Source organism: Jaminaea rosea (assembly GCF_003144245.1).
Source record: "Jaminaea rosea strain MCA 5214 unplaced genomic scaffold BDZ90scaffold_19, whole genome shotgun sequence".
NCBI classification, from domain to species: Eukaryota; Fungi; Basidiomycota; class Exobasidiomycetes; order Microstromatales; genus Jaminaea; species Jaminaea rosea.
This window is the reverse complement of record NW_020289993.1, coordinates 128,182-153,561: the sequence shown is the minus strand read 5'-3', so window position 1 is coordinate 153,561 and position 25,380 is coordinate 128,182. Positions and strand designations below refer to the sequence as shown.

The following is a 25,380-nucleotide window of genomic DNA, read 5'->3' as shown; positions in this document are numbered from 1 at the left end:
CGCCTCTTCCGACGCAGGAGGGCAAGGAGAAATGAGCACAGCCCCCTCCTCGCCCGCGACGCCCATATCCGCAGGCTTGCCTGGCAGACGAGGCAGGTCAGGAAGTGCGAGCAGTTCAGGCTCCGCCGGAGGAGGAGGTGGTGGTGGTGGTGGTGGCTCGTCTGGTAGCCCAACCACACCGCGAGGAACGACATTACCTCGGGGTGCACCTCCGGTTCCTCCTCTTCCACGGAACGTCGCTTCTGCCTCTTCACCAGCAGCTGCGGGGTCAGGTTCAACCGTCGTGATACCTTCATTGACGCTCACCCTCGCGGATGAGGCGAGTGGGATCTCTAGACGGATCAGCAGCGCCGGTCTGCCAGATGGGATGAGGAGCGCGCAGGAGATGAGAAAACGAGCGGCGATGAGGGGAAACGAGGGGAGATGAGCGATTAACGGGTGAGAATCCGTCAATCAGCCCTTCAACAATGCCACACCTTGCTCCTGCCTGTCGTCTGAATTGAAAAATCGCTTCGATTTCGAGCTCGTCATACAATACGTTCCCCTACTCTACTCCAATCAAATCCAACACCTCAGTCCACTCCCCTGTCCACCCACCTCACTCACTCCCGAAATCCTACACCTCTGCCCCTTAAACTCAGGCAAATACTTCGCCCCCGTAAGCGGGTCCTCCTGTACACTCCCCCCACCGGGAAGCCCACCAATCCCTCCCCCAGGAATAAGCCTATGGCTCCCCGCACAGATGACAAAGTGTCTGTCATGCGGATCATACCCCGGTACAGGCACCGTATCGCGCGGCGCACGCTCCGCAGCAGTGAGTACGCTTTGTGCCACTTGTTCCACCTTGGGGCTAGGTCCGAGCTCGAGAAGACGACGTGCAAAGCCGGCAGCCATGGCCATATTGCCAGCCTTGCGCGCTTCGTTCATTGCGGCTCGGAGGGCCAGTTGGCGATGAGCTGGTTGCATGCCAGCGTGAGTGAAGAGGGCGGCCAATTCCAAGTGTCGAGCAATGTTCTCTGGCTCAGAGGCGACGAGGGAGCGTCGTGAGAGCTCGATGGCTATGCCGAGGAGGTATTCGCGGCAGAGTACGATGAGGTCTAAGATCTCTTGTCCTTCTTCTGCGGTTGTGCCCACGGTGAGGACGAGCGAGAGGAGGATGGATCGGAAGAGGGGTTCAGCTTCGGGCAGCTTGTTCGTGTTGATCAACTTGTATGCCTCCTGCAGCGGGCCAGCCGTGATGCTGTGGATTGTCCTCGCGTGCACAGGCAGGCTCTTTGCCAGCTGCGCACTCGCCGACTCCTCTGCCTCGTCGCTGGCATTGCGGCGCAGGTGCACCTCGAGAGCGGGAAGGTTAGCCGCCCCAGCGCCAGGCAGGTAGGCTCGTGCTCCCTGGTAGCAGGCGAGGAAGTGGGGCTTGAGCGGAGTAAAGTCGACGATGCCCGCTTGGCGCGCGAGGAGAGTCATGGCCGTGTCGAAGGACCCGGCGGCAGCGTGGTCCGCTGCGATGGGGGAGTTGCGCAACCAGTGCTCGGCCTCTGAAGATCCAGGATCCAAAGATCCCTCCAGCGCCGTGAGGTCGGAGAGGGGTGCGACTACTGGTGCATCGCCGCCAATGGTCTCTGCAAGAGCTGCGTCGTCCTCTTCCAGATCCCAAGCACCTTCATCCGCCGCGGCCGCTGCAATGGTGCCGCTAGTAGCAGCGCCATACCCATCCAAGGCGACCTCGTCTTCCGCGTCTTCTGCGTCGACAAAGTCGTCTCCTTCCAGCCACCCATCCACGTCGTGCTCCCCTTGCTGTCCAACGGCATTGTCCTTGAAGATGGTCCCACCCTCCTCCACGTCAGCCACCAAGGCCTTGTCGAAGTAGGACTCTGTGGTGCCAGTCGTCGGCCAATTGTACTGCGCTGACCCTGCATTGACGACTGTAGGCGGGTGAAGCTTGCTGCTGCTAGACGAGCTGGCAGCCTCTTGGACACCTTGAAGACCTTTCTCCCCAACACCCGCTTGAGCCGCAATCTTGCTAGCCCCCGCCTCATCGCCGGCCTTCTTCGCTGCCACATAAGCCAGCGCATCCAGCCCTACCTCACTCAAAATCCTGCCCCTAGCCGCCTCGTCCCCGAGATACAATGCATTGTGGAATCGGCTCATAGCGTCTCCGCGCTTCTCGGCGATGGTGGCCATCTTCTTGAGCTTCTCCATATTGCCCGTAATCAGATAGAGGAAGGAGAGTCGCTCGAAGTTCTTCGTCTTCTGATAGCAGCGTTCTACGATCTTGTGGTTACCTTGGCGAAGGGCCGCAGGAGCGAGGCGTTCCCAGACCTCACGGGCGCCGATGGCTTCAGCGGTCTCGAGGGCGACAGAGAGGTTCCCGCACTCGATTGCAAGGTCGAAGCGGGTAGACTTGTCCTGGACGAAGTGCAGGGCGATCTCTGGGTAGCCCTGCGCAGGAGGAAGGGGAGATGTATGTTAGCTCTGCCTGACGGTGATCAGAGGATGGGGACTTGCTGGACGCTGCGCTACGCACCTTCTTCTGCAGATACGCAATAATCGCCTGCCCGACCAAATTGGAGTTCTTAATAATCCTCATCACCTCCTCATGCTTGCCCTGCACCAGCGCAAGCTTGAAGCGGTACTCCGTCGGGTCAATAGCCACATTGCGGGGCTTAGCACTCCTGTCCAAGCATGAGACCGTCTTCCCTTTCACACGCGTGAGGTAGACTGGCTGGTCGAGCGTCTTGATGATGCCTGAGTCACCATTGGGAAGAGCGTACTTGATGTGGTTGAGAGTGCTGTAGAGGAGGACACCAGCCTCGTCCCAGCAGGCAGACTTGATGCGGATCGTCTCATGAATCATTGCTGGCTTGCTGAGCAGCTTGTCCGTCAAGGTGATCGTGTGCTTGGAGAGGAGGGCAACGTGCGCCGCGTCTGGGCTCCAGACGACGTACTTGACAGTGGGGGAAGTTACCTCGGTGAGGACTTTCTGCTGCTGGATGTCAAAGAGAGAGACGCCCGTGGAGGTAGAGAGGAGGAGCGAGGCGGTGCCACCGAAGAAGATATCGTTGACCACCGTAGGGCAGGGCATCGTCTTTGTCACATTGTTGTTGAGGTCGCGGATCTCGATTGTCTGCGCCGTCTTGTCCAAAGTAGCGAGACGGTTGCGAGCAACAAAGATGGCGTTGCTGGCTGTTCCGCGCTTGCCTACACTACCAGACTCGGCCAGATCGGAGGGCACCGCTCCCTCACGGGGCAGAGGGGCGAGGTCGTACACGCCCTGCTCGGCATTGATCGACGTGACGATAACCGATCGCTCGGCGGGGTTGAAGCTGAGGCTGCGAGGCTGGACGTATTGGTTGCCGAGCTTCTTGACGCTGAGCAGGGCGTGATCCGCTCCTGTCGAATAGTCGAGCTGGCGGACCTGCTTGTCACGCACGTAGAAGAGGACATCGTTGTGCAGCGAGTGGGCTGGGCGTTCACGATCGAGCTTGAAGACGATGAGACCATTGTCATGGCCGGCGGCGAAGAGGTTCAGCTGGGGGTGCGCAGTGAGAACCCAGAATCGGTCATTCTCCCTGCGGAAGGTGGCTACGGCGGTGCGCTTGCCCATGTCCCTGAGGGAGAGCAGCGAGGACAAAGGTTAGCAGTTCGTCAGGCCGGTTGGGCTGCGTTCGACCTCTCGCACTCACCAAACACGAATTGTCTTATCCTCTCCATCGGACACAATCAACTCATGCCTCGGATGGAACAGGGCCGACGAAACATTGTTGAAGTGTCCTCTGCACGTGTCAACTTCCCAAGCCCTGGTGTCGCTCATCCTCCAAAGCTTGACCTGCCTGTCATCGCCCGCCGACACGATGAGGGGCAGAGTTGGGTGGAAGGAGGCCCAGTTAACTCCGCGGTCGTGGCCCTCCAGGACATACTTCACCATTGCGTCTGTGTTGCCAAAGAGATCTGCCTGGCCCGAGTTGGCGCGAGCGATTTGCTCCTCGATGGACATGGGCTGCGCAGAGGTCGACTTCTTCTTGAGGCCGGAAATATCCCATACGCGGACCGTCTGGTCCATGGAAGCAGAGACGATGAGATCTCTACGCAAGGGAGTGGGAGGACGGTGGTGAGCAGGCTGCTACAGGTATGCTAGCGCGCCGCTCGCTCTCTGGAGCGCACTCACTCCTTGGGATGGAACTGAGCGGACATGACGTAGTGGTTGTGCCCCGACAGAATGGCGATGCATGTTCTGCTCTGCCAGTTCCAGATGCGGATCGTCTGATCATCCGAGGCAGAGAGAATCCAAGGCTGCTCGTGATGGAAGTAGACGGTACGGACATAGTCGAGATGGCCGTTAAGGGTGTAGTTGCAACGGCGCGTCTTGTGATTCCAGACCTGCAGGCGAGAAAAAGGCAAGACAGTGATCAGTTGACTTGTCCAGTGAGCAGGCCAAGCACGCCCGGCTCCTGCTCCTCACCTTGATCTTGTAGTCATCACCTCCAGAGACGAGGAGAGGCTGCGAGTGATGGAACGCGATGCCCCTCACCGGCCCATCATGCTCCTCAAGACGATCGTAGATGGTGCCCGTCTGGTAGTTCCAGAGCTGAATCGAGCCATTGTGAAGCGATGCGGCAAGGAGCGGCAATTTGGGATGGAATGCAATGCCCTTGACTCGGTTCGACTTGCTCTCGAACTGGACGCGGGGGAGGGAAGGGGTGTTGTTAGCAAGGGGCAAGGATGTATGCTGTCGTTGAGCCACGGGCGGCACTCACCTTGGTGAGCATCTGCATGCTGGGCAGACTTGGCGTTGAAGTTCGCTCAATGCCACCAAGTGTTCGCAGTCGCAAATGGGTAGGAAGGACTGGTAGTGAGTGAGATGCGAAGCTGTCCGTTGAGCGTTGATGTCTGTATGCTCGTTGCTTCGTGGCCTGAGCGTGGCCAGCCTGCCTCCAGCTGGAGACTCGTGGCACGTGAAGTCGGAACGGGGCAATGAGGCGTTGAGGCGTTGAGGCGTCGAGGAGCGGGAAGGGAAAGCGCGGAGACAAGGGCAACAAAGCAAAGCAACACTTGGACTTTGGCGCTTCACCAATCAATCCAACTCAATCAACGAGGCGGCGATGCCAAGCTAGTCGCGGATCGTTCCATGGCCGAGTCCTCCCAGCAAGGCTCCACGCCGCCTACTCTCAACCTCTCCACATCGATCGCCAAGCATACCTCCCCTAGCCATCCAGCTTCGCTCCTCGTCTCGCACCTGGTGTCGGCAGCCATCAATCACCTCCTCTTCGCGCGAGGTCAGGTAGCGTTTCCTGTATCGACGCTTGTCAAGAGACCTGCACCGGCGAGAAAAGATAGGAAAAGAGACGCCTTGCTCAATTCGTTGCCCAAGGTCGCAGAATGCGTATCCGCGGCGCTGAATGTTCCTCGCGAGGGCGGGGGCGAAGATGACGGCTTGCTACCGCTGCTCGTCGTCTTTGGCCCCTCACCACTCTCGCCGCTCGAGGCATTTGCCATCACTTTCCGACAGCCGGATCACAAAGGTGAAGATCCCGGCCGTTCCAGCGACGAACCTGTCCCACCCACGCCGTCTCTCCGCAAGATTCTCTCCACCCTGGAGCAGCGTCTCGTCCGCTTCCTTATCGCTACGGAAGAGTTGCAAGAAGCATTGGCGCATACATTGAGACCGACGAAGATGCACATCTTTGCGCTCAAGAGGGAAGGATGGACAGCCGAGGGTTGGAAGATCAGGAGAGGTTTCAGGGTTCAGATGGGGAGAGTGTGGGGTGAGGCGAAGGTCGAGGATGAGAGAAAGGGAGCAGGAGAGGGAATGGGCGATAAAACGAAGGCTGACAGGAATGGCAGTGAGGATGGGACGCTGCAGCCGAGCGTACCGGCGTCGACGCAGCCCGAAGCTGGCCCCTCCGGTCGACCTGCATCAACGTCGACACCAGCACAAGTAGAGGAAGACGTCGGCGTACTGAGCGAAGCCCTCTCCCCTCTTAAGAAACGAAGACGCCCTCCATTGATCGCTCGCACGTCCTCAAGCTACAGCGCCAATGGCCCTGGCCCCACATCTGGGATGAGGCATCCTGCTGTGCAGTCCCCTACGCCGTTCTCTCCGGTAGTCAAGACGCCCAAAGTCAAGACGATCAAACTTACAGAGACGCCAAAGGCGAGCGCAGGCGACCAGCTTCTGTGGTCCCCTCAGCCGGCTGCTGCGCTTCGCAGGCTTGCGCTTACTAAGGTGGGCGGGACGAATAGCAGGGCGTTGACGATGGGGTCGGATGAGGCGGCGACGGCACCATCTTCGTTGGGAGCGGCAGCATCAGCATCAGCATCAGCATCAGCATCAGCATTGTCACAGTCGGCCTCAGCGCCTCTCACCAACGGCGATCTCAGTAGCGGCCCAATCACCGACTCTCGCCCACCGGGCTCGCGGCTTCTCCCACCTGGCAAGGACCCAAAAAAGAGCCTGCTCGCCCGAAGTCGCATCGTTTCGAGGGGAGGAGCGAAGGGCAACCTCGCGAATGAGGCAGGAGGCCAATCGTCACCATCGGCTACCACTCGCAGGTCGAAGCCAAAAGGTCCGAAAGGCGCTGCCTTCATAATCGACTGTAGTGGAGGAACGACGACTTCGAGTTCGAGCGATGCTGCTCCTCCTTCTCGCCCTCGTTTAGGTTTTGAATCTCTAGGAGAGAGGGGAGAAGCGCTGCCTGGCTGGCAGTGGTATCAGTGCGAAGTCGCTGTGCCATGTTATTTAGGGTCCTGAGTGGGGCGCGGGCGGAGGGGACAGTGGCTCAACGTAGATTCACTGTATCATATTCGCTATCTATTCAAGACGCATATTCGCATGGACTTCATTGCTGCTTCGTTCTCGAGTGTCCTGGTCAATCGAACAAGCGATGATGCCCTTTGTAGTTAGGAGCTCCTCACCATCACTCACCCTCACCATGCTCTCAAGCGCGGCTCCGAAGCGCCAGGCGGACAGGCAGGCAGTCGAAGCAGTCGGTCGCGCGAGCGGGAGCGGGAGTGGCAGGGCAAAGTCGGGCGGAGGCGAGCGAGCGGTCTGAGGGAGAAGAAGTCAAGTCAAGTCAAGTCAGCCCGCGCCAACCCGCTCATCCAGCATTCGATTGGTCACTTCAACACCTCATCATTATCGTCCTTTAAGGGAGCTGCGTAGCATATAAGCAGGCTACGACAGCGCAATCCGCCCACCATGACCTCCCCTTTACCCCCATCCTCCTTCGCCCGTCATCTCCCCCTCGCCCGCCTCTCGACCCACGACCCTCGAATAGTTCAAGTCCTCACATCCCCACCCTCGCATCTTACACAGGGTGATTTTGGTCTCAAGGCTCCCCTTAGAGCCGCAGTCGCTCCTGGACGCAAGGTCGGGGAGGTGAGGTATGTCCAGGTCAGGGAACAGGATAGGGCAGCAAGTGTCGGTGCTGGTGTTGGGAAAGCGGGGGCGAGAAGTGGCGGTGGGCCAAGTTGGAGAGAGCGGGAGCATGAAGTGCTCTTGTTGAAGCGATGGCAAGAGGCCGGAGTGGCCGTCCGACCACAAGGGTACGAAGGGAGCAGCTTCTACGGAGGTGATGATGGATTGGGGAGTGGTCTCGAGGGCAACGGTGGTCCCAATCCGTACGAACGTCGTGCTCGTGAGCTGCGAGCAAGTCGGGTCAGCGCGGCTACTGGCAACCCCTCGACGTCATCGAGTGGCAATGCAGCGGCTCAACCACCTATTCCCGTATCGCGATTCGATCGCTCCTCCCGCCGGGCTCTTCCCACCGACACCACCGGCACTGCGAAGCTCAGCGCAAAGCGAGCAGAAGACGAAGTCAGCGCACTCCTGAGCTCTGCGTCGCTGCGCTACTCATCATCCGCCTCGCGTCTACCAAACTATGCGCTACTCCCAGAGAAGGACTTCCAACGCTTGCTCGACATCGTCAGGGAGCACAGAGGCGAGTTCCTCGGAGGGCTCTACGCTGCCTTGGGGGAAAAGGCCAGGAGGACCAAGCTCCAAGCCGCTTGCGAAGCGTACGATGCACAAAGTGAGCCGCAAGGCAGCAGACCGACGCTGGATGACTTCCCTCTCGAGGCCGAGGTCGCAGAGCTCAGGCAGCAACAAGCCCATCACTCCTCCGAGGGTGGTGAAGGGGATGCAGAACGTCTCCTAGTGGACATGTTCGATCTCGCCCGCTCTCGCGTAGCATCAGTAGAAGCATCTGCCTATTTGCGCTCCTTCCTTTCCTCGCGCGGCCTATCCGACTTGGACGCGACCAGCACACAGCTGCCCGATGTAGATGTGCGCATCAATGGACGAGGAGCAGAACAGCTCGACACCGACGGCAATGCTTCACGTAGCACGCGCTCGCATCCACTTGGAGGTCTGCAATACTCGCAACCAGACAGGATCTTCAGCGCCACCCTCTCCCCCGCCTTGCCCGGCCGTGTCATCGGGACCAAGAGCAATCGCGGCCTCTACGGTAATCGCGCTGGAGGTTCAGCACGAGACGGTGCCCTTCTCGTCGCCTCTGGCTCTCGAGTTTTTGAGGCACGAAAGACGTACAGCAAGGGGAGCTCCATTTACGATTCTACGGGCTTCTCACCGCGACAAGGAACGGGGCTTTGGAGACTGTTCGATGCCAAGATGGTCGCGGAAAATCCCTCTGCGAGCAATCTGGTGGAGCGACGCGTGTCGGACAAGAAGGCTGCATGGGACCGTGAGCGCGGCTGGTCCCTTGCTGAGCTCGGTCTCGGGTATGTGAGGGCGAGCGCGAGGGATGTCTTGGGTAGTGAGGGGAAGAAAAATCAGTACGCAGCGAATTTCAGTGGGAATGAGACACAAGAGGAGGGAGAGAAGGCTCGCGCTGCCTCTGCTTGGAATCGCCTGCCTGGTAGCCCGGCTTGGGTTGGGGACAGGAGCTTCTCGGAGCATGAGGATGCGCAGAGGGCGAAGATGAGGAGCAGCTTTGGTTCGCGTGGGCTAGGTGGCGCCAGTGGGACTGCGGGATCCGGCCTCTTTGGTCGTGGTCGCTATTCCTCGCCGAACGGCCAGAACAGCAATGCGGGACCGAACGACCAGTTGAGCGGGCAGTTGGCGGCGCATGCCGGTAAGGGCAGTAACAGGATCAATGTCTCGAGGAGGAGGGCGCAGGATGCTCAGGGAGAGGACAAGTCGAGCGCGGATGACGATGTCTCGACTCTGCTTGGTCTGGGTGGGAGCAACAAGCGCTCGTGAAAGGCAGAGGGTGGTCGACAGATGTCGAGAATAGAAATGAAGAAAATCGTCATCTCACTTCGTGTGTTCGCCGACCCTCTACTGCTCGAAGAGGCATTCTGATGCATTGAGATAACTGGAAACAACAGAAAAGACGATGCGATGCGACACGATGCGATGCCCAATTGTTTGGGCCGCTCTCTCTCCTCACTCCTGTAAACTGCGCTACGCCCTCGGGGGCGGCCAGTCCCCGCCATTCGTGAGCAGCCAGCTCTCATAGCTGATATCACCAATAGCTCCCGCAGTCCCCAGATCATGCCCCGGAGAATGGCCGTTGCCCGCTTTCGGTCTCGGACCTGCTTCGCCACTGATGCCCTGTCGACCACTCGCAGCTGCTCCACCCACTCCTCCCACTCCCGCCGTGGCCGACTGCGTGATCGCATCCGCCGGCCACGTAGCCCTATCCATCACCTCCCCATAAGCGCGCAACGCCCCCCTCACATAGCACGCCGTGGCCGCGGGGGTGAGGTATCGATCCCTCAACGAGTCCCTCGCATTATCCGCAATCTCCCTCGCCGTCAGCTGGCTAGATCGTGACGAGAAGATGCCCTTAGCCGTGGCGGCTCCTAGCCATCCTCTGTAATTGCTGCTCTGCTTCCCCTTCCCGGTCAGCGCCTTGGGATCGCTATCCAGCTCCCAGAGGGCGCGCACCGTCTCCTCTAGACCGTCCCACCCTTCACCCTGTAGCTCGATCCAGTTGCGCTTCTTACTCTTGGGATCATCGATCAACGCAGCGTGGAAATGTTGTGCCCAGTCCAACTTGTGCGCAATTGTGACTGAATGGCACGTCCAGAGGAACTTCCCCCTCCCGCTGTACGAGTTGCCCTCTGCGTGCAGCAGGTACTTGCGACGACAATGCTCCTCGATAGGAACGAGGGGCTTTACCTCCGGATCGTTCTGGTTGAGACCATCTGGCCGGTCAAAGGTGGTAGCAAATACGTCTGCCCATGCATCGGGATGATCCACGGGCAAGTGACTCGCATTGCGCGTGCGAGCCATCATGTCTCTGCGAACTGGGTAGATGTTGGGGAAGCCCCGCCAAAAGGCCCTGTCGTCCTTCTTCTCCCATGGGTAGCTTTCCTCTTCTTTGCGCTGCAGCGTATCCACCACCTCGGCATGCCCCGGCAGTTGTGCCTCTGGCCAGCCCAGAAAGCCAAAGTCCGGGGCAAGCCATTGTCCCGCTGTATCGTGGACAAGACGATGTTTCGCTAAGACCCAGAGGGGACCACGCTTCAGTCCTGGATCGGGGCCAATGACATCTCTGTCTCCTGTGGTGACGAGGAGGTCTACCGAGGGCAAAGGTCCGTCCACAGAAGGACTGCTTTGAATTGCCTGGTTGAACAAGCCAAGCATGGCCCGTTGACGGTGCCTACCGCCAAACTCGAGGCCCTCGTGATGGGAGCGTAGCCAAAGGCGGTTGCCGTGGAGGACAAGGCGTGACCAGCCCCACCTATCTTGCTTGCGCGAGGCGGCTTCGAGCGAGTCGATCTGCGATTGGCGGATGAGGTTGTGCGACTTCCAGTGGCGGCGTAGCTCGTCCAGCTGAGGGTAGAGGAGCGGGAATTCGCGCCGACATGTGGACTGCGGCAATGTGAGGTCCTGCTGTACCAATCGAGGTAGCGGGGTCTCGCCATTGTTATTCGGGCGTGGCCGTGAGGAGGGAGATAAGGGGGAGGAGGAAGGAGTTGTGAGGGAAAAGATGATACAGAGGAAGAGGAAGATGCTGCACAAGGCTGGAGGCAGGCGAAGGAGAGTGCGAGAGAGGGGCGTTGAGATTTGGCTGCGTGACCGTGAGTGGCCGTTACTATTGTGGCTCTCGCCTTGCCCATCGTCGTCCTTGGATACAGGAGTATATTGATGCTGCGCCATCTTGCCACGACGCAACGTCCCTCGAGCGGGATGAGGCTGAGGCTGAGGCGGCTACAAGCTTACCGACGACAAGATCCTAGGTGTTCGGGTGACTGAATGCTTTGCTCTTCGATGCGAAATGATCGACAGGTCGTCAAAATGGTCGTGGGATGAGGAGAGGTACGTGTTGCTGTAGAACTGGGGGGGCGATTGGATCAAGTACGCAACAAGATTAAAAGAGCAGGAGCACAAAGTGAGTCCGAGGGTCCAGCTCTGGGGCCTCGTGAGACATTGCTGCTGCGACCCTGTACCCTTTCCGCGGGCGATGAAATCTACCTCTGGTCTATTCTGAGCCTATGGCTGCAGCGGCGGCTTTGTCTCCTGTGCTGTATCTCGCTCATCCGCCCCGCCGCCGCTCGCCGCCCTCGCGCACGGTCATTTCGCGGCCAGACTCACTGACGTCGTCTCACAGGCAAAAGAAAGCAGCAAAAAAAGAGGAGAAAGCAGCCGAGGTGTTGACTGAGCGACGCACGCCCTTCGTGCACGTCGGACCTGCCTATCCGCGCTTATGATCGTGACTTCTTCGTCAAGGTGGTTAGGTGAAATGATGAACACGTTTTGATAAGGGAGAAGAGACGACGAGTGAATAAACAAAGAGATAGAAACAGCGGGGCGTCGAACGCATGCGAGCGCGAGCAGAGGTAGGGACCGGCTACCAAGACGAGACTTCCTCAAACCTGCGCCCCGTCTCATTTGTCTATTATCGCGACTGTACGAATCTTTGCTCACCGAGATGAATTATCGGAAAGGCGAACCAGCCTGCATCATCGCCAATCTGACGCCACCTTCTGCTGGCGAGGATGAAGAAGCAGAAGCAGAAGAAGGCGACGTCGTCGTCGTCGTAGGCGAGGAAGCTTTCGCCTTCTTGTTGCGCTGCTTCTTGTTCCTGTTCGCGGTTGGAACTTCCTTTCCAGCCTCTTCATCTTGGCATGATCCAATTGCGTCCTGCAACTTCGCTGGTCCTGCCTGCGCTGCCTTGCCTGCATCCGAGTTGTTGCATTGCTTCGACTTGACCGCCTGCTCCTGATACCGGTCCAAACCAAGCACAGGGAATTTCGATTCCACATCAGCGTCCGTGATTACTACCGCCGGAGGGGAGAGGACTCTTCTGTTTGATTTCATTCCCAACTCTTCTCGCTGATGGCCTGCCCTGTCACGCCCTGCGCCACACTGCGCGCCTCGACGGAGGGCTATCGATGACGAGGATGCGGACGTGGATGCTGCTTCTCCTGCCGACGCAAAAGAGAACGATCCCAGCTCCATCGCAAGCACCACGGGCGGAGGCGGTGTTGGTGATATGGCACTCATAGGAGCAGCTGCAGGACTGCTCGCAGCGCGGGGGCGAGGCCGACCCGCAGAGGGTGGCGTGTTCTGGATCTTCGGTTGGTCACCGTTCGATGAGGAAGGCAAGCCTGCGGGTTGCTGCGAACTCGAGGCTTGTGGCTGAATTTGAGGCTTGGACGGCTCAAGCGATGCAGCTGGTTTCGTCCCAGGCGCTTTACCTTTCGAATGTGAGCTGAACAGCTTGGTAGGTGGCTCACATGTCCTACGAACGTTCGTCACAAAGCTTTGCTGCTCCCTTCCCGTAGATGCTGCTGCTGCCGTCCCCGTCCCCGCCGCCGCTGCAGCAGCAGCAGCTCGAGCGGCAGCTGCGGCCCTAGTCACGCGGGGAGATCCTGGCGTGACTTGAGCTGAAGAGTAGGAAACGCCGGTTCGAGCACGCCTGGCTGCCTTCGAAGAGCGGCCTGCCTTGTGAGTCAAAGCCGTTCTCGTAGGGCTGAAGAGGCGTCGTGGCGAGCCATCGTATCCTACCACCGTCGTGGCAGGAGCCTGGTTCTCTACCTCTGGCCCCACGCGCAACTGATCTCTCTTCTTGCCCCCGCTGCCACTTTCACATCCTTGCACATTGCCTAGCACCGCCCTCCTCTCTGAGCAAGGGCTTCCTTTCGCGTCGACCGTACTCGTAGCGAGGAATGGAGAAGGAGGCGCATGCTCACCCCAATTCGGCTGCTGTTGCTGGTAGAAGCGGAGGATTGATTGCAAGCCGCTGCTGCTGGTCTGGCTAGCTTTGCGTTCGAGACGGGCCTCGTCGGGAGAATGCTCTTCTTCCAGCTTCACCCGCTCGTCCCAGCCGCTCTCATCTCTGCTTCGCACGGAACTCCTAGGATTGGTGTCAGTAGGCTCTTCGCCGTCTGCCAAGCTCTCTCTTGGATTGCCAAAGACAAGGCTCGACTCCTGGAGGGGAGTTATGTTCAGTTGCCAGCGAGGCACTGGCTCGGTAGCCTCAGGAGACCTCGTTGCCTTCGAGGGGCGTTGTGGTGGGAGCTGCGGTCCTGACGAGGGTCGTACTTGGTGCGCACGAGCTGCAGAAGCAAGTGAGAGATCGGAGGGAAGGGTATCGCTGCCAGTCTCCTTTCGCTTGCGGGTAGATGGAGCTGAAGGGTCAGGCGATGCCTTCGGCGAGGAAAATGGCAGAGAGAGGTCTGTGGAGAAGGTCTTGCTACTGTTTGCTTCCTCCCCAGCATTGACGCCTGATCTGCTCCTGGCTCTGCTGCCAGACACGTCTCGTACAGACGACGCCATTGAGGGACCCGCGGGCATTTCTCCCTCACTAGCTTCCATCATCGTCTCGAGCAAGCTCGTTAGGTCCTCATCTGCGCTCGAGCTGGTAGCGGAGACGGCCGTGCTGCAATAGCTGAGGACCGAGTGCTGGTCGAGGGAAAGGGAGAGGCTTGACGGCTTGCGCGTGGTGGAAGCGATGTAAGAGGAAGAGCCCGGGGCCGCGACGGCGGCTGCGATGCTTGAGCTGAATCGCTCAACCTGGCTGTTCGAGGGAGCGAACTCCTCGTCATCGCTCATGACTTGTTGTCGAGCCTGTTGACGAATACGACGGGACTTGATGCTGTGTCTCCTCTCTTCCCCTCGCCTCCATTTCTCTGGTGTCAGCACAACGCTTCTTGCTCCGCTGCTGAGGAACAAGCTAGTTTCGCTGCTTCCCGAGCCCGGCATGAGTTGCCCACCTGCCGCGTAACGGTTGGTCCTCTGCGGAGTGCGCAGATACCGGCTGGAGGAGAGAGGGGATGAAACGCTTCGCATCCCTGCTGCTGCTGAGCCACGCGCACGGCTCGAGCGGCTGGGAGTTGAGACGGGGCTGTTGCTGCGGTATTGCGAAAGGAGCCGTTTCAGGGAGGCGGTGATGGCGGCCATGTCCGATTCGCTGGCGCTGACTTCGTTCTCCCTCAACTTCTCGGCTCCTTGTTCCTTGCCACGGGAAGCACGGGTACGTGCGGCCACTCGAGTGTTCTTCGACGGTTGCGAGGCCCTCAAATACTGGGCCAGAGCAGCAATCAGCTTTCGATCTACTGTGTCGCATTGGGCTTGACGGGGCCTGAAGATGTCATTCCCGCTGGCGCTGCTATCGAGCCCGTCTGAGATCGCAGCCAGGCCTGCACTTGACTCTGCCGCCTGCTCTTCCTCTTGGTCGACGTCTTCTTGCCACTCATCCTCGGCCTCCTCCGCCTGTGTGCCGCGCTTCTTTCCCTTTCCTGACGAGGGAGTCGATTTACGGCTGGTACTCTTCCTCTTCGTCAGCTCCCCCAGAGTCTTTTGTCTCTGCTTCTCTCTTTCCTCATTCGGCGACTTCGCGGCCCTCTCCGCCAATAGCTCTGTCAAGGCCATCTCGACATCGGGGCTGTTGAAGAGAATCGAGGATCCGACCGTAGTGGCACTACGTGCGCTGGTCTTGGTACGTTGACCAGGTGTATTGGTTGCACTACTGGGACCACCAGGACTCATGGAGCGGCCAGCGGAAGACTCGGAAGAAGTGCTTCCCTTTGTTGAAGGACGAAGACGGGCACGACTGGAGTGACGTCGTGGTGGGACGGGGAGCGAGTCGGCCGCTGTTGGGCGGACAAGGATAGATGGCACGGCGCTACCATGTGCAGCAGCAGGCGTGGCATTGATCCGTCCGCGGCGGTTGCTTAGCAGCGTATTGTCAGCCGAAGGGGGAGATGCTTCGGTCACTGTCGGCAGCGGCGGGCTTTTCAATGCCGTACCGACACTGACACCTTGTGCGAGTCGCAGTGCTGGTGGGATGGATGGCAAGCTGACTGCTGGAGGAGGCAAAAAGGTTCTCTGGCTGTGGGACGATCTAAATCCGCCAGCGGTGCTGGTGCGCTGCGGTAGGCCTTTGATGCGTCTTGCAGGCGAGGAAAGCCCGTCTTCGATGCCATTGAGGGAGGGCAGGAGTAGGGGCCGCTGTGGAGTAGATGAAGTGATAGCTTGCCCTTGACCAGCAGCAGCAGCAGCAGTGCTAGCCATCTCAGTCGTGTCGTAGGCAGGCGCAGCGGAGGCTGCCCTCGGTGAGTCCCACAGAGTGGACAATCGGAAGACCTCGTCTATATGCGAAGAGACGCCGCCCACTGCTTGCTGACCGGTCGTAGCAGTGGTCGGTCTCAACGAAAGGAGCATTGGCGGCGCCTCGTGAACGGTGAGATGCTCACTTCGCCTTTCCTCTCGCGCAAGTCGATGCTCCTGTACGCTGCCTTGCTCGACTACAGCCCCGCGCTTCTTCATCCTCCGGTGACGCTTCCAGTTGGAGTACCACCCAGCCTTGCTACTGGATTCTTGCTGCTTGCCATTTGCAGCCTCGCGTCCCGCACCACGTCGAACCTCATCCCTCATGTCTATCCAGCTCTCTCGAACGGGCGGAGAGATGAATGTGGTGCTCGAAGGGGCGGGGACCGTGACGAGAGGCTGGAGAGGAGCAGCGGAGTGGGCGGGACTCAGCATCAGCGGATCCATAGTCGAAAATGAGACAGTGCGTGATCTCCGAGCCTTCCCTAAGAGGAAGGGTCGATTCCAAACCTGCCCGCTCGCGCTCTTGAGGGAGAGCTTGCGTCTCCTTGCTTGTGGGCTGATGACTGTCTCAGAGGGCGGCAGATGGTCATTGGAGTTCGATAGCAGGGTAGTCGTGGTCGTAGCAGGCGTCGGGGCCACACTGGGTCGAGTGCGAGGACGAGGCTGAGGATCGAGCAGCATGGTCGAGAGGGGCGGAAGGGATCGCTTCGCTGGCGCATGGAAAGAAGGAGGTGGCTGGTAGTGGGAGAGAGACATCTGTGCTCTGCTTCGCTCGGGAGAGGGACCGCGCAACTTGACTTTTGCTCCGCCAGTGAGAGGGCCATGCGACAGCCGTTGCATGGCCTCTGCGTACAATCCTGGCTTCCTGACTGGCAAAGGTGGCGGTAGCCGAGAAGGCTGGCGCACTCCATCCTGCTGATGGGGCGTAGGCAAGGGCGGAGCGGGCGGCTTACTCCCCAACCTCTCCTTGAGATGCATGCTCGTCTTGTGGAAGACACGCTTGAAGCCGCTAGCACGAGTGCCCGCCCTGCTTCCACTTCTGCCGCGCTCTGAGCTTTGGATGCTCTCTATCGTCTGTTTGCTGTGGCGCGAGGTGGAGCCCGAACGGCTGCTCTTGCCAGTGGGACCGCTGGGTGCGAAGGCCTCGTTGACTGGAATGGCCAGGCCCATGTGGGCGTTGCTGGTCTCTACTCGCCTGTGCCTCGTGTTCATGGTGAGAGCGCCGAGAACCCTTCGTCCCTTTGCTGGCTGGTGGGTGGGGAAAGCCGGCGAGGTGGCCCGCGAAGGAGGAGGCAAAGGAGAGTTGGAGCGAGACTGCTCGGCAACGCCCAGAGACTTTCGCAGCCTGGCAGCGACGCCGAAGCCGTGCCCGTGAGTGCTGCCTCCCTTTGCCTTTCCCGCAGTCTTCAGGCTTTGCTCAGGACCTGGCGAGTGAGAGAAACGCGACTTGAGGTTGGAGCTGAGAGAGCGACGCTCTGTTGGTGTGTGAGGCGACTTTTTTGTGTGCGCGCACGTAGTATTGTCATTAGCCTTTTCTGCGTCTTCTTCGACCTCGGTCACCTCGTGCGCCGTAGAGAGGAGACGTTGTCGGTGCAGAATGGAAGGGCGATGGGACAGGCTGGCCGGGTGACGATCCTCGGCATGGTCCATTGAGCTACCCCACCGCCCCTCCCACGTCAGATAGCTGGGCAGTGCACCGCTTGTTCCGTCCTGGAAAGGAGGCTCACTGGTTCTCTTGGCCTGAATAGACGCAAAGCTCGCAACACTCGCCCCGCGGCTCGCATGCCCCATGGATGAGCAAGGCAATGACTTGATAGCGTCGGTGCTCCTTCGCTCCAGTGAGGCGTTCGGCGACTTGACTGCCTCATTGGACTGCAGAGAGCGGTGCGACGTAGCCCCGATGTGGATCGCGCTGCTTGAGGAGCTGCGCAGCGTCGTCGAGGTGAGGCTTTCTGCAGGGCTGGTGCGGGAGTAGCGAGGTTCGCGGTTGGCAGAATGGGAGGAAGGATGTGCGTAAAGGGTGGCGACGGAGCCGCAGGCTGTGGAGGAAGATGACTTGCAGGTGTTGCTAGCGGCCTCGCCGACGAGACTGTTTGCAAGGTCTGGTGTCGTGGGCGACCGCAGCCGATACGTGGCTACCGGGATCCGCGAATGCGATGTTTGCCCGTCTGACGAGCCCCGACTGTCCGATGAGCCTGGCGAGGACACCGACATGCGAGCGTGCTGCGGCAAGAATGAGGACGTAACTCGATCGGCGTGGAAGAGAGGCGTGTAGGCAAAGACAGCTCGATGGCGACAGCCATGGTCTTGCGCGGAGCGAGCGGCGGCGGCTGTGATTGTTTGAGTGGCACAAAGCTGTGCTCAACGAGCGATCGAAGCCGCATGGTGAACGAGGACATCGACTTGACGAATGTCAAACAAAGGTATCAACAAGTCGCGTCTGGCCGAATCTGTCGTGTCGTGGCGCAATATTGTCTGGCGTTGCTTCTTTCGACACTCGTTCTGAGGCACCATTTCAGGCTTCAGGCACGGCCCTGGTTGAGCACCTTATGGCCGGCCGTCGGTCGCTTCATGGACGGAGTTTCAGCAGCAGCTGAGGAAAGCCTCGACGCTGCGAAGAGGTTGTCGACGCTGTGGACTGCTCCTTCCTGACCTCCGCAGAATTTCATGATCGGCAACGCCGTATCGTGATCGAGGCAGCGTTGCGAGGTAGGGCGATCTGCAAGATGGCCGAGAGCTTAGCAGAAGATGGCGGGAAAGAGAGCAGCGACGGCCAGGCGATGCCAGGCGAGGCATTCAATTTCGATCACTTACGGGCTTGCGAGTCGGCGTCGCCCCGTAGTCGTTATGAAGCGAGACGAGCGAGCTGGAGAGCGCCAAGTGTCAGCAGGCAGACAAAGGAAGAGAAGCAGCCTCGAATGGAGGTTGAGAGTGGAGCGGCAGTCGAGGAGGGCAAAAGACAGTTGAGCGAGGTCCGACGTGCGGCAGGGCGGAGAGGCGGAGAGGCGGAGAGGCAGGGCGGGAAGCGGGAGTGGGCATGTGGACAGAACGCTCTCTGTCTCCGCCCGTGCGTGCCTCTTTTGGTCAGGGCCGCGCTAGAGGAGCTACCGAGGAGCGAGAGCCGCCCACGATTTTTGACTCTTGCTCTCCCAACCATCACCACAATCCAGAAGGGCAGACGCTGAGGAATATTGGCGACGATAGACAGAGGAGAACGTCAATACCACCTGCGAGAATATCGAACATTAGCGCATCGAGGTCGGCGTCACCTCGCGCCATTCGCGCGCACAGCCTTGCCGGCAGTTGCCCATCTTCATCCTCATCAACCCTCGAACGCTTGAGGATCGACGCCCTCATCATTCGAACCTTCTCCCCGATTCATTGAAGCATTACCAGCATTGCGATCGCCGTCACATTCATCATCAGCAAAGCATACGCAGCAACACTCAACCAATATGGCAACGCTCGAAGCAGTTGCGCCCGAGACCAATGCTGCGCCTGAGACCGAAGCGTCTACGTCTGCGTCAGTCTCAGCAGCGCCAGCCAAGACCATTCGACGTCAACCATCGATCACAATCGCCATTCCTCCATCTCCCATCCGCACTAATCTGCGCCTGGGCACTCCGCCTCTGCCTCCATCACCACACTTCCGGGCCAGGACGCAGATAGACGCCTCGACAGGCAATGCGACTTTCATCCTGCCCTCTGTTCCAACTCATGAACCAGAGGATCGTCTCATCTCCAACAGCCCAAGGATGTCAGAAGCGGGCAGGAGGAGCATCGAGGAGCCAATGAGCAGGCTTTCCAGTGACAGAGTCTCCATCTCGTCCATGTCAGTAGACGCTCATACAGCAGCGAGGAGCAGTTTCAGCCAGGCGAGCCGCGATGCAGACCCTGATGCAGAGGAGATGGAGACGATCGACGACGACGACGAGCAGCATGGAGCAGGCCAGGAAGAAGAGGAAGAGGAGATTCTTGAAGAACTGGCAGACGTTGCCGAGCCATCCTCGAGCGAGGACAATGGAGCCATCGTAATGTCTCGTAACGACTTTGCTGGCCTCATCCTAGCTACTCAGGCGGCTGCTCTCCTGGCGCTCCAGACGCTGCTACAAGAGATGCAGTCAACGATCAGAGAAGGATCGGAAGCCTATGCCCACCTCATCGACGTGCTCGTATCGGCAGTCACCGAGCTTTCCAGCCAAGAGACAGCAGCCTCACAACGTGAAGAAGGCTTCAAGCGGCTGAACAGCTTGCTCGACTCGCTTTCATCCGAAGCCCTCGTTGTAGGCTCCCAAGGGTCAGGCGGAGATGGAGTCAACTTGGCGACAGCATTGGGAGACCTACTGCTTTCCCTTGACAGGGTTCGCCCAGCTTCAGATCCAGCAGCAGTCGAAGCTGCGAGGCTGCAAGCTCTCCCACCCGTCAGGCAGCGCAGCTCCTCGACTATCTCCTCAAGCCCGTCACACGAGCTTCGCGACCCCTTTGCAGAAACTTCCTCGGAGCCCAACGTTTTCGCGACGTTGCACCGGCTCATCGCCTCGCTGGCCGCCAGATGCCCGCTGCCACAACGTCGATTAGGCTCAAGCCCGCTCATCTCATCGCACGACGGTGGTGTTGCCTCCTTCCCTCGTCGCTTCGGCGACGGGTACGGTTCAATGCAAGGCGCTCGCTCCTCCACTTCATCCCTTGCAACCGCCTCCTCCTACACGTCCTCCATAGTTGTCGACTCTCGGCACCTGGCAGCAACAGCAGATCCAGAAGCCTGGTCGCATGTGGGGCACATTCTCGGTCTAACACGGGATCTCGTAGCTAGTCGCAGAGCCTCTCAGTCCATGCGCGATGCTGGAGGGGCAATGAGTCCGCATCGCACCCGCAGCAGGAAAGATAGCACGTCCAGCTCCTCCAACGCGGATCCTTCGGACATGTTGGCTGCGGATGCTACACGAGTCAGGCGGTCACTCCAGCAGTCGAGGCGTGGAGGTGCAACTGCGGGGTCTCTGCAGCGTAAGCCTTCCACAGGAAGCCTGCGCACCTCTGTGAGCTCCAATGGAACGGGAACCCAATCCATGCCTCCCTCCTACTCGGAGCACGACAGGCGGCGCGAAGTAGGCGCGACGGATGCTCAGATTCGCGACTATCAAAGCCGGGGGATCCTTCCATCGTACGGGTATGACGAGAAGAACGGCAGAGAAGGCCAAGGCAGCAGTGGCGGCAAGGACAGGCTGGGGTCTTCCTCCCCTCCTCGAAGCATCCTCAAGAAGACGGGTCTCATCGGGCGCCCAGACTCCCAGCTGAGCACCAGCGAGGACGCGGCGGCTACCTCTTCTCTATCTCACTCCTCGTGCGAGGGTCTGCGCCTCCAGAAGTCTCTCGAACGGGCCTACGCAAATGCGCCGCAGCTCAACGACCAGCGAGCAAATGCCACCCCCTCACTGCATCAGAGTCGTAGTCGTGACGTGACCCTGCAAGAGCTCATCGACCGTCTAGCCGCCAGCGGAAAGAGACTGGACGACCAGCGCTGTGCCCCTCCTCTCCCTCCAGGGCAGGGCGCGAAGAGCAAGGAGAACATCGGCGCGATGCCCTCACCAAGTAGCAGGGACTCTAGACATGAGAAGGGGGCAAACTCCGGGATGAGGTCGAGCGTACTGCGCAAGCTGTCTAGCGGGGTGCACTTGGGTAGCATTCGCAGGAGTAGCAAGTCCAAGGCGAGGGAGAAGGAGAAGGAGAAGGCGAGCGTGTCTGCCGCAGCCAGCCCAGCGCTTGGCACGCTGCCGATGGCGATGGAGGCCGCTGCGCACTCCAGCGGCTGGCTCGACACTCGCTCCGGCAGCTCATCCTCAGGTAGTGGTGGTCTCCGCTCCCACGATGCCTCGGGCGCTTCAATGCGCTCGCTTAACCCACGCGAAGAAGAGGCAGAAGGAGCCGCCCTCTTCGAGCTCCTCGCAGCCAGCTCATCCAAGTCCCGCTTCGCGGATCAGGAAGCAGTCATGCGATCTTCGCATGACCGTCGCCTTGGCAGTGGGCTCGCAGTGGCGGTCGCGTCGCCTGCTAGCTTCAAAACTGCTCCTGCTACCTTGTCCTCACCCGCAGATTGGGCTGGACCAGCCGTTCCGGCGAAAAGCCCTCCAATGTCAGCGAGCTCTCAAGTGTCATCCGGGGGAGCGCAGAAGAGTGACGATATGAAGACAATTCGTGCTCCTCCCAGCTCCGCTTCCTCGGAGCGGTCCGGCCGCGAGGGAGTCTTTGCTCAGCAGCAGAAGGAGGCGATGGCTGCTACCATGGCGGCGAAGAGGGGAGAAGGAGAGGAGCAGGATTTTCAACAGGGGGCGGGCAAGGTAGAAGTGGGGTCGATGGCTCCGTCCCCCAATCAGAACGACATGGCAGCGACCACGCCGAGGCAGGATCGCGGGCAGGATCAGACGCAGGTGCAGAGCCATCAACATCAGCAACATCGCAAGGCGGTGCCGGTACTGTGAGCAGCAGCCTTCTCCGCGGGTACATCGCCGAGACGCAGGTGCAGCTAGGGATTGTTACGCTCGTTGCTATGCTGGGCGAGGGAGTTGGAGCAGCGAATTGGCAGATTCAGCCGCCATTCGACGTGGTGGTCACGCTCGACACAGCTGATGGGGAGAGGGAGCAGCAAAGTCTGCGTATGCCTTGCCAGCTCTGTCCAAACCAGAGCGGCGATCTCAGCGTCTCCATCCTCAACACGGTCAAGCTGCGCGCCGAGACTCGCACCGCTGCGCCCAGCACCCTGCCAATTCCTACCTCGCACGCGTATCTCTCCCACTCGCATCTTTCCACTACTCTACCCCCCTCATTAAACTGCAGCACCTGCCTCCAGCCTCTCCTCATCCCCCCACCATCCGCCAAGTTCATAGCTATGCCTTCCGAGCACTGGGAGGAGCTCATCGACAGCTGGATGTGCCATGGTGATCAGCGATTGAACGTCAGCGTAACGCAAGGCCGAGAGGGGCTCGAAGAGGGACGAAGGATTGCGGCGGGAGAGGGCAGAGTTGGGGATGCATGGGTGGCGTGGGACACCAGTGCCGTTCCCGACGGGGCGATCATTGACCTGCAAGAGGTGAGTAAAGGCGACAAGAGATGTGGCATGATCCGTCGTAAACGTGCCTGGCATGGAGTTATGGACACAAAGAAGGTCGACGTCGACTCGGATCGGGCTTCGGCCTGCCTCGAACCTATCGACGGCCCATAGAGATTGCTTGCAGGATAGGCTGGCGTCACCCGCTACTTTGCTGGCTCGTCTTGCGCGACAGCTTCCGCTGCTCGTGCGAGAAGCGTCAGCACGGTTGCGGGCTCTGGCTACCCTTCTCCTGCCTGGTAATCTCCAAGGGCTCAATTATGATCGGCCGATACTCGTTGTCCTACATTGACGCTGCAGGGCGAGCCTTGGCTCGCGTCTGTGGCTGGCACTTTCTCTCGATTTTCAGAAACACCGCCCCTCGCTCGAGATGGATGGTGGGGCAGGTCACTACCGGGAGCGACAATCTGACACTTCTTCATTGTTCCCAAGCAGGCCTCAACAAATTCGTCCACGCAGGGCAGAGAATACGGCAGGAATGGTCATGCCTGCTCTCATGGCCACAGTCACGACGAGGACCAGACGCACGAGCGCGACAATGGCCAGCACAAGCGCGCACGCCTGAGCGGCTCGAAGCGGTCGCGCTGTGTTTGCTCGAAGTGCGGGACCCCTGTGGGGCACATCATCCCCTACAACGGTCATAGCTCCGACGATGGCGGCCGAGTGGCAAGAGGGCTCTCGAATTGCTCCATCCGACTCGATAAGCACGCCATCTGCCTGCCCTCCTCAACCTCACAAGGAGGCAGGGCGTGGGTGGTTGACTCGCTCCTGCCCATCGTGGCGCAAATGCTGGAGAGGATGGCGGACGCAAATGCCGTTCGTCACTTCGTCCTCACAGAGGAGGCTGGGCCCGGCGAAGGAGAGGAGCACGACGAAGACGACGCAGCCGGCAGAGCAGCAGAGAGGGAAAGACAGCACGCCATCCTCTGGTTCTTTCAGCCTCGTTTGGGGCTGAGCATGGATTTGCAGAGGGAGGAGTGTGAAGAGGTGGCAAGACGATTGATTGTTCGGCCGCCTGGTCAGGAAGGTTACTCAAAGCCCTTCGGAGGCGCGGAGGAGCTAGTGATGGAGGCGTGCAAGATTCTCTACCGCCCTCTCAACAGCTCAGCGCCGGACACGACATCCTCGTCATCCTTTTCGTCCCCGAATCACTTCGAAACCCTCGTGCTGCCGCACTCCCTCTGCTTGCGGCTAATGGCCTTTCTGGAGGTGAGCACGCAGGTCTTCCTGCCTGAGGAGAGGAGGAGCTTTGGAGCTGGTGCGGGGCAGTGGAGAGTAGGTTGGCTGCCTCGGTCAGGAGGTGCAGAAGGAGGAAGAGGAAGGTGAGAGCGGACAGGATACCATAGATGCCGCGAGAGCAGGGCAGAGCACTTTTCCTGGCAGGTTTGCGGAATGCGATGCCATTGCGACTTGTCGCGTACTGTACAATGAGGCCTGCCTGCCCGACCTAATGGGTATCGTCTACTGAGATGCTACTCCACCGCGCTTTTACGGCCTCGTCTCTTCCCTCTTCTTCTCCCCCTCACCCCTCGGTATCAGCCACAGTGCCCCTAGAAGCACTTTGAGTCCCGCTGCGACAGTCAAGCCTCCTCTTAGCCCCGCATCGCTGATGAGGAGCGATTGGCTCACCCCTCCTCCCAACGCAAGAGCAGCGAGAGCCAGGATGCGCAGGTCTCTCCCCTTGACCTCTGCCGCTTTCGCCGGTGAAGAGCACAGAAAGGAGAGGCGCGGTGTGAATAGGTGCGGGTCTGATGCCAGTTGGGTGAGCGTGGCAGTGTATGCTACTGAGGTGGAGAAGATGGGCGAGGAGAGACCAGAGGAGAGGATTGATTGGAGGCCCTGCGGGGTAAGGCAAGTAAAGCATGGCTGTTAGCTTACAAGAGCATAGGTTGTCGGCCGATAAGCCGCGCCGCTTTGCGCCGCACTCACCATGCTCAGGGCGACCAGCATGATCACCGGCCCAAACCAGCGGTACGTCACCTCTTCCCCCTCTTGCTTGCTCCAAAGGATCCCAGCAGCCCCAAAGAGGAGTAGCGCTTGTACCACCGAGCTAGCTATGAGGAACCATCTTTTTCTCCCCCTCCCCTTGCCTCCTTGCCGTGCAGCCAAACTCCCGACCCACGACGCCGTGAAGAAGCTGACGAATGAGATTGCTCTCAGCCCTGTCAGTAGTCCCTCATCTGCTGGGACTGGATGATAGGGCGCATATATGAAGGAGGCGACCCCCATGCTGAACTGGACGATATTGCCCGTTTGAAAGCCGATCCATACGGATGTGCGACTGTACAGCAGTCCATCTATGAGACCGGTGAGGAGGGCGAGGAGTGTCAGAGGGAGGAGGGAGGAGGTGTGATCGAGGGTCGCATCCATTTGACGCCAGGAGGGAAATCGTTGGGGACGGGAGGTCGGGAGGGTGGATGCCGGCGAAGAAGAAGGAGCAGCTGCGAATTGCTTGTCATCGGGCAGAGGAATGTCCTCCTTGCTGGTCGGCGACGGCATGGTGACTTGTACAAAATGCCCGAGCTTGCAGCGTGTACAGTAAAGTAGGATGGTCACCTCATCGAGATGTGTAGCGATGGATGCAAGAAGAGAAGCGTTTCCGTTGTCACGCAATGAACCGGCAAACGCGGGCCAAGACGAGACATTTTTCCGGATGGTCCTTCCGCTGAGACTTGGACTGAGATTTCCCATCGCGACGCGCTCTCTATCTCCTTGTCGTGTCTTTACGATCACTTTTCCTCATTCTTGGTTGCCT

At 59.5% G+C, this 25,380-nt stretch overlaps 9 protein-coding genes across 9 annotated transcripts; 5 read left to right on the top strand and 4 right to left on the bottom strand.

Annotated features, from left to right (window-relative positions):
* Positions 1-494: 494 nt before the first annotated feature.
* Positions 495-4,888, bottom strand: BDZ90DRAFT_234855 (putative COP1). Its single transcript, XM_025507167.1, has 6 exons — positions 4,755-4,888; positions 4,460-4,675; positions 4,166-4,377; positions 3,684-4,082; positions 2,525-3,608; positions 495-2,439 (listed from the first exon to the last, which is right to left on the bottom strand). Exons 1-6 carry the CDS (start codon positions 4,770-4,772, stop codon positions 559-561), a joined length of 3,810 nt encoding a protein of 1,269 aa, XP_025359188.1. The 5' UTR covers positions 4,773-4,888; the 3' UTR covers positions 495-558.
* A 783-nt stretch (positions 4,889-5,671) lies between these two features.
* On the top strand, positions 5,672-6,748 carry BDZ90DRAFT_263122 (hypothetical protein; the record flags this gene model as incomplete). Its single annotated transcript, XM_025508571.1, has 1 exon — positions 5,672-6,748. One exon carries the CDS (start codon positions 5,672-5,674, stop codon positions 6,746-6,748), a length of 1,077 nt encoding a protein of 358 aa, XP_025359187.1.
* A 343-nt stretch (positions 6,749-7,091) lies between these two features.
* Positions 7,092-9,217, top strand: BDZ90DRAFT_282221 (hypothetical protein; the record flags this gene model as incomplete). The annotated part of the gene is made up of 1 exon (XM_025509440.1): positions 7,092-9,217. Exon 1 carries the CDS (start codon positions 7,196-7,198, stop codon positions 9,215-9,217), a length of 2,022 nt encoding a protein of 673 aa, XP_025359186.1. The 5' UTR covers positions 7,092-7,195.
* A 68-nt stretch (positions 9,218-9,285) lies between these two features.
* Positions 9,286-11,347, bottom strand: BDZ90DRAFT_234853 (hypothetical protein). The gene has a single exon (XM_025507166.1). It carries the CDS (start codon positions 11,123-11,125, stop codon positions 9,422-9,424), a length of 1,704 nt encoding a protein of 567 aa, XP_025359185.1. The 5' UTR covers positions 11,126-11,347; the 3' UTR covers positions 9,286-9,421.
* Positions 11,348-11,789: 442 nt separating this feature from the next.
* On the bottom strand, positions 11,790-18,014 carry BDZ90DRAFT_100289 (hypothetical protein). The gene has a single exon (XM_025503147.1). It carries the CDS (start codon positions 17,735-17,737, stop codon positions 11,903-11,905), a length of 5,835 nt encoding a protein of 1,944 aa, XP_025359184.1. The 5' UTR covers positions 17,738-18,014; the 3' UTR covers positions 11,790-11,902.
* An 829-nt stretch (positions 18,015-18,843) lies between these two features.
* BDZ90DRAFT_100184 (hypothetical protein) lies at positions 18,844-22,258 on the top strand. The gene is made up of 2 exons (XM_025503144.1): positions 18,844-22,111; positions 22,222-22,258. Exon 1 carries the CDS (start codon positions 18,979-18,981, stop codon positions 21,997-21,999), a length of 3,021 nt encoding a protein of 1,006 aa, XP_025359183.1. The 5' UTR covers positions 18,844-18,978; the 3' UTR covers positions 22,000-22,111; positions 22,222-22,258.
* BDZ90DRAFT_100193 (hypothetical protein) lies at positions 21,713-22,867 on the top strand. The gene has a single exon (XM_025503145.1). It carries the CDS (start codon positions 22,068-22,070, stop codon positions 22,737-22,739), a length of 672 nt encoding a protein of 223 aa, XP_025359182.1. The 5' UTR covers positions 21,713-22,067; the 3' UTR covers positions 22,740-22,867.
* A 297-nt stretch (positions 22,868-23,164) lies between these two features.
* Positions 23,165-24,222, top strand: BDZ90DRAFT_100274 (hypothetical protein). The gene has a single exon (XM_025503146.1). The coding sequence runs from the start codon at positions 23,412-23,414 to the stop codon at positions 23,949-23,951; it is 540 nt and encodes a 179-aa protein (XP_025359181.1). The 5' UTR covers positions 23,165-23,411; the 3' UTR covers positions 23,952-24,222.
* Positions 24,033-25,219, bottom strand: BDZ90DRAFT_100078 (hypothetical protein). The gene is made up of 2 exons (XM_025503143.1): positions 24,555-25,219; positions 24,033-24,464 (listed from the first exon to the last, which is right to left on the bottom strand). Exons 1-2 carry the CDS (start codon positions 25,122-25,124, stop codon positions 24,114-24,116), a joined length of 921 nt encoding a protein of 306 aa, XP_025359180.1. The 5' UTR covers positions 25,125-25,219; the 3' UTR covers positions 24,033-24,113.
* Positions 25,220-25,380: the final 161 nt, after the last annotated feature.

Excerpts from the sequence above, each read along its gene's own strand:
- BDZ90DRAFT_100184 (XM_025503144.1), top strand. The coding sequence starts at position 18,979 with ATGGCAACGCTCGAAGCAGTTGCGCCCGAGACCAATGCTGCGCCTGAG.
- BDZ90DRAFT_100289 (XM_025503147.1), bottom strand. The coding sequence starts at position 17,737 with ATGTCGGTGTCCTCGCCAGGCTCATCGGACAGTCGGGGCTCGTCAGAC.
- BDZ90DRAFT_100193 (XM_025503145.1), top strand. The coding sequence starts at position 22,068 with ATGCTGGGCGAGGGAGTTGGAGCAGCGAATTGGCAGATTCAGCCGCCA.
- BDZ90DRAFT_234855 (XM_025507167.1), bottom strand. Across the intron at positions 4,083-4,165 it reads GCTCAGTTCCATCCCAAGGA|AGATCTCATCGTCTCTGCTT; the intron begins GTGAGTGCGCTC and ends TCCCTTGCGTAG. Across the intron at positions 2,440-2,524 it reads TTGCGTATCTGCAGAAGAAG|GGCTACCCAGAGATCGCCCT; the intron begins GTGCGTAGCGCA and ends CCTCCTGCGCAG.
- BDZ90DRAFT_100078 (XM_025503143.1), bottom strand. The coding sequence starts at position 25,124 with ATGCCGTCGCCGACCAGCAAGGAGGACATTCCTCTGCCCGATGACAAG. Across the intron at positions 24,465-24,554 it reads TGCTGGTCGCCCTGAGCATG|GGCCTCCAATCAATCCTCTC; the intron begins GTGAGTGCGGCG and ends CTTACCCCGCAG.
- BDZ90DRAFT_100274 (XM_025503146.1), top strand. The coding sequence starts at position 23,412 with ATGCTGGAGAGGATGGCGGACGCAAATGCCGTTCGTCACTTCGTCCTC.
- BDZ90DRAFT_234853 (XM_025507166.1), bottom strand. The coding sequence starts at position 11,125 with ATGGCGCAGCATCAATATACTCCTGTATCCAAGGACGACGATGGGCAA.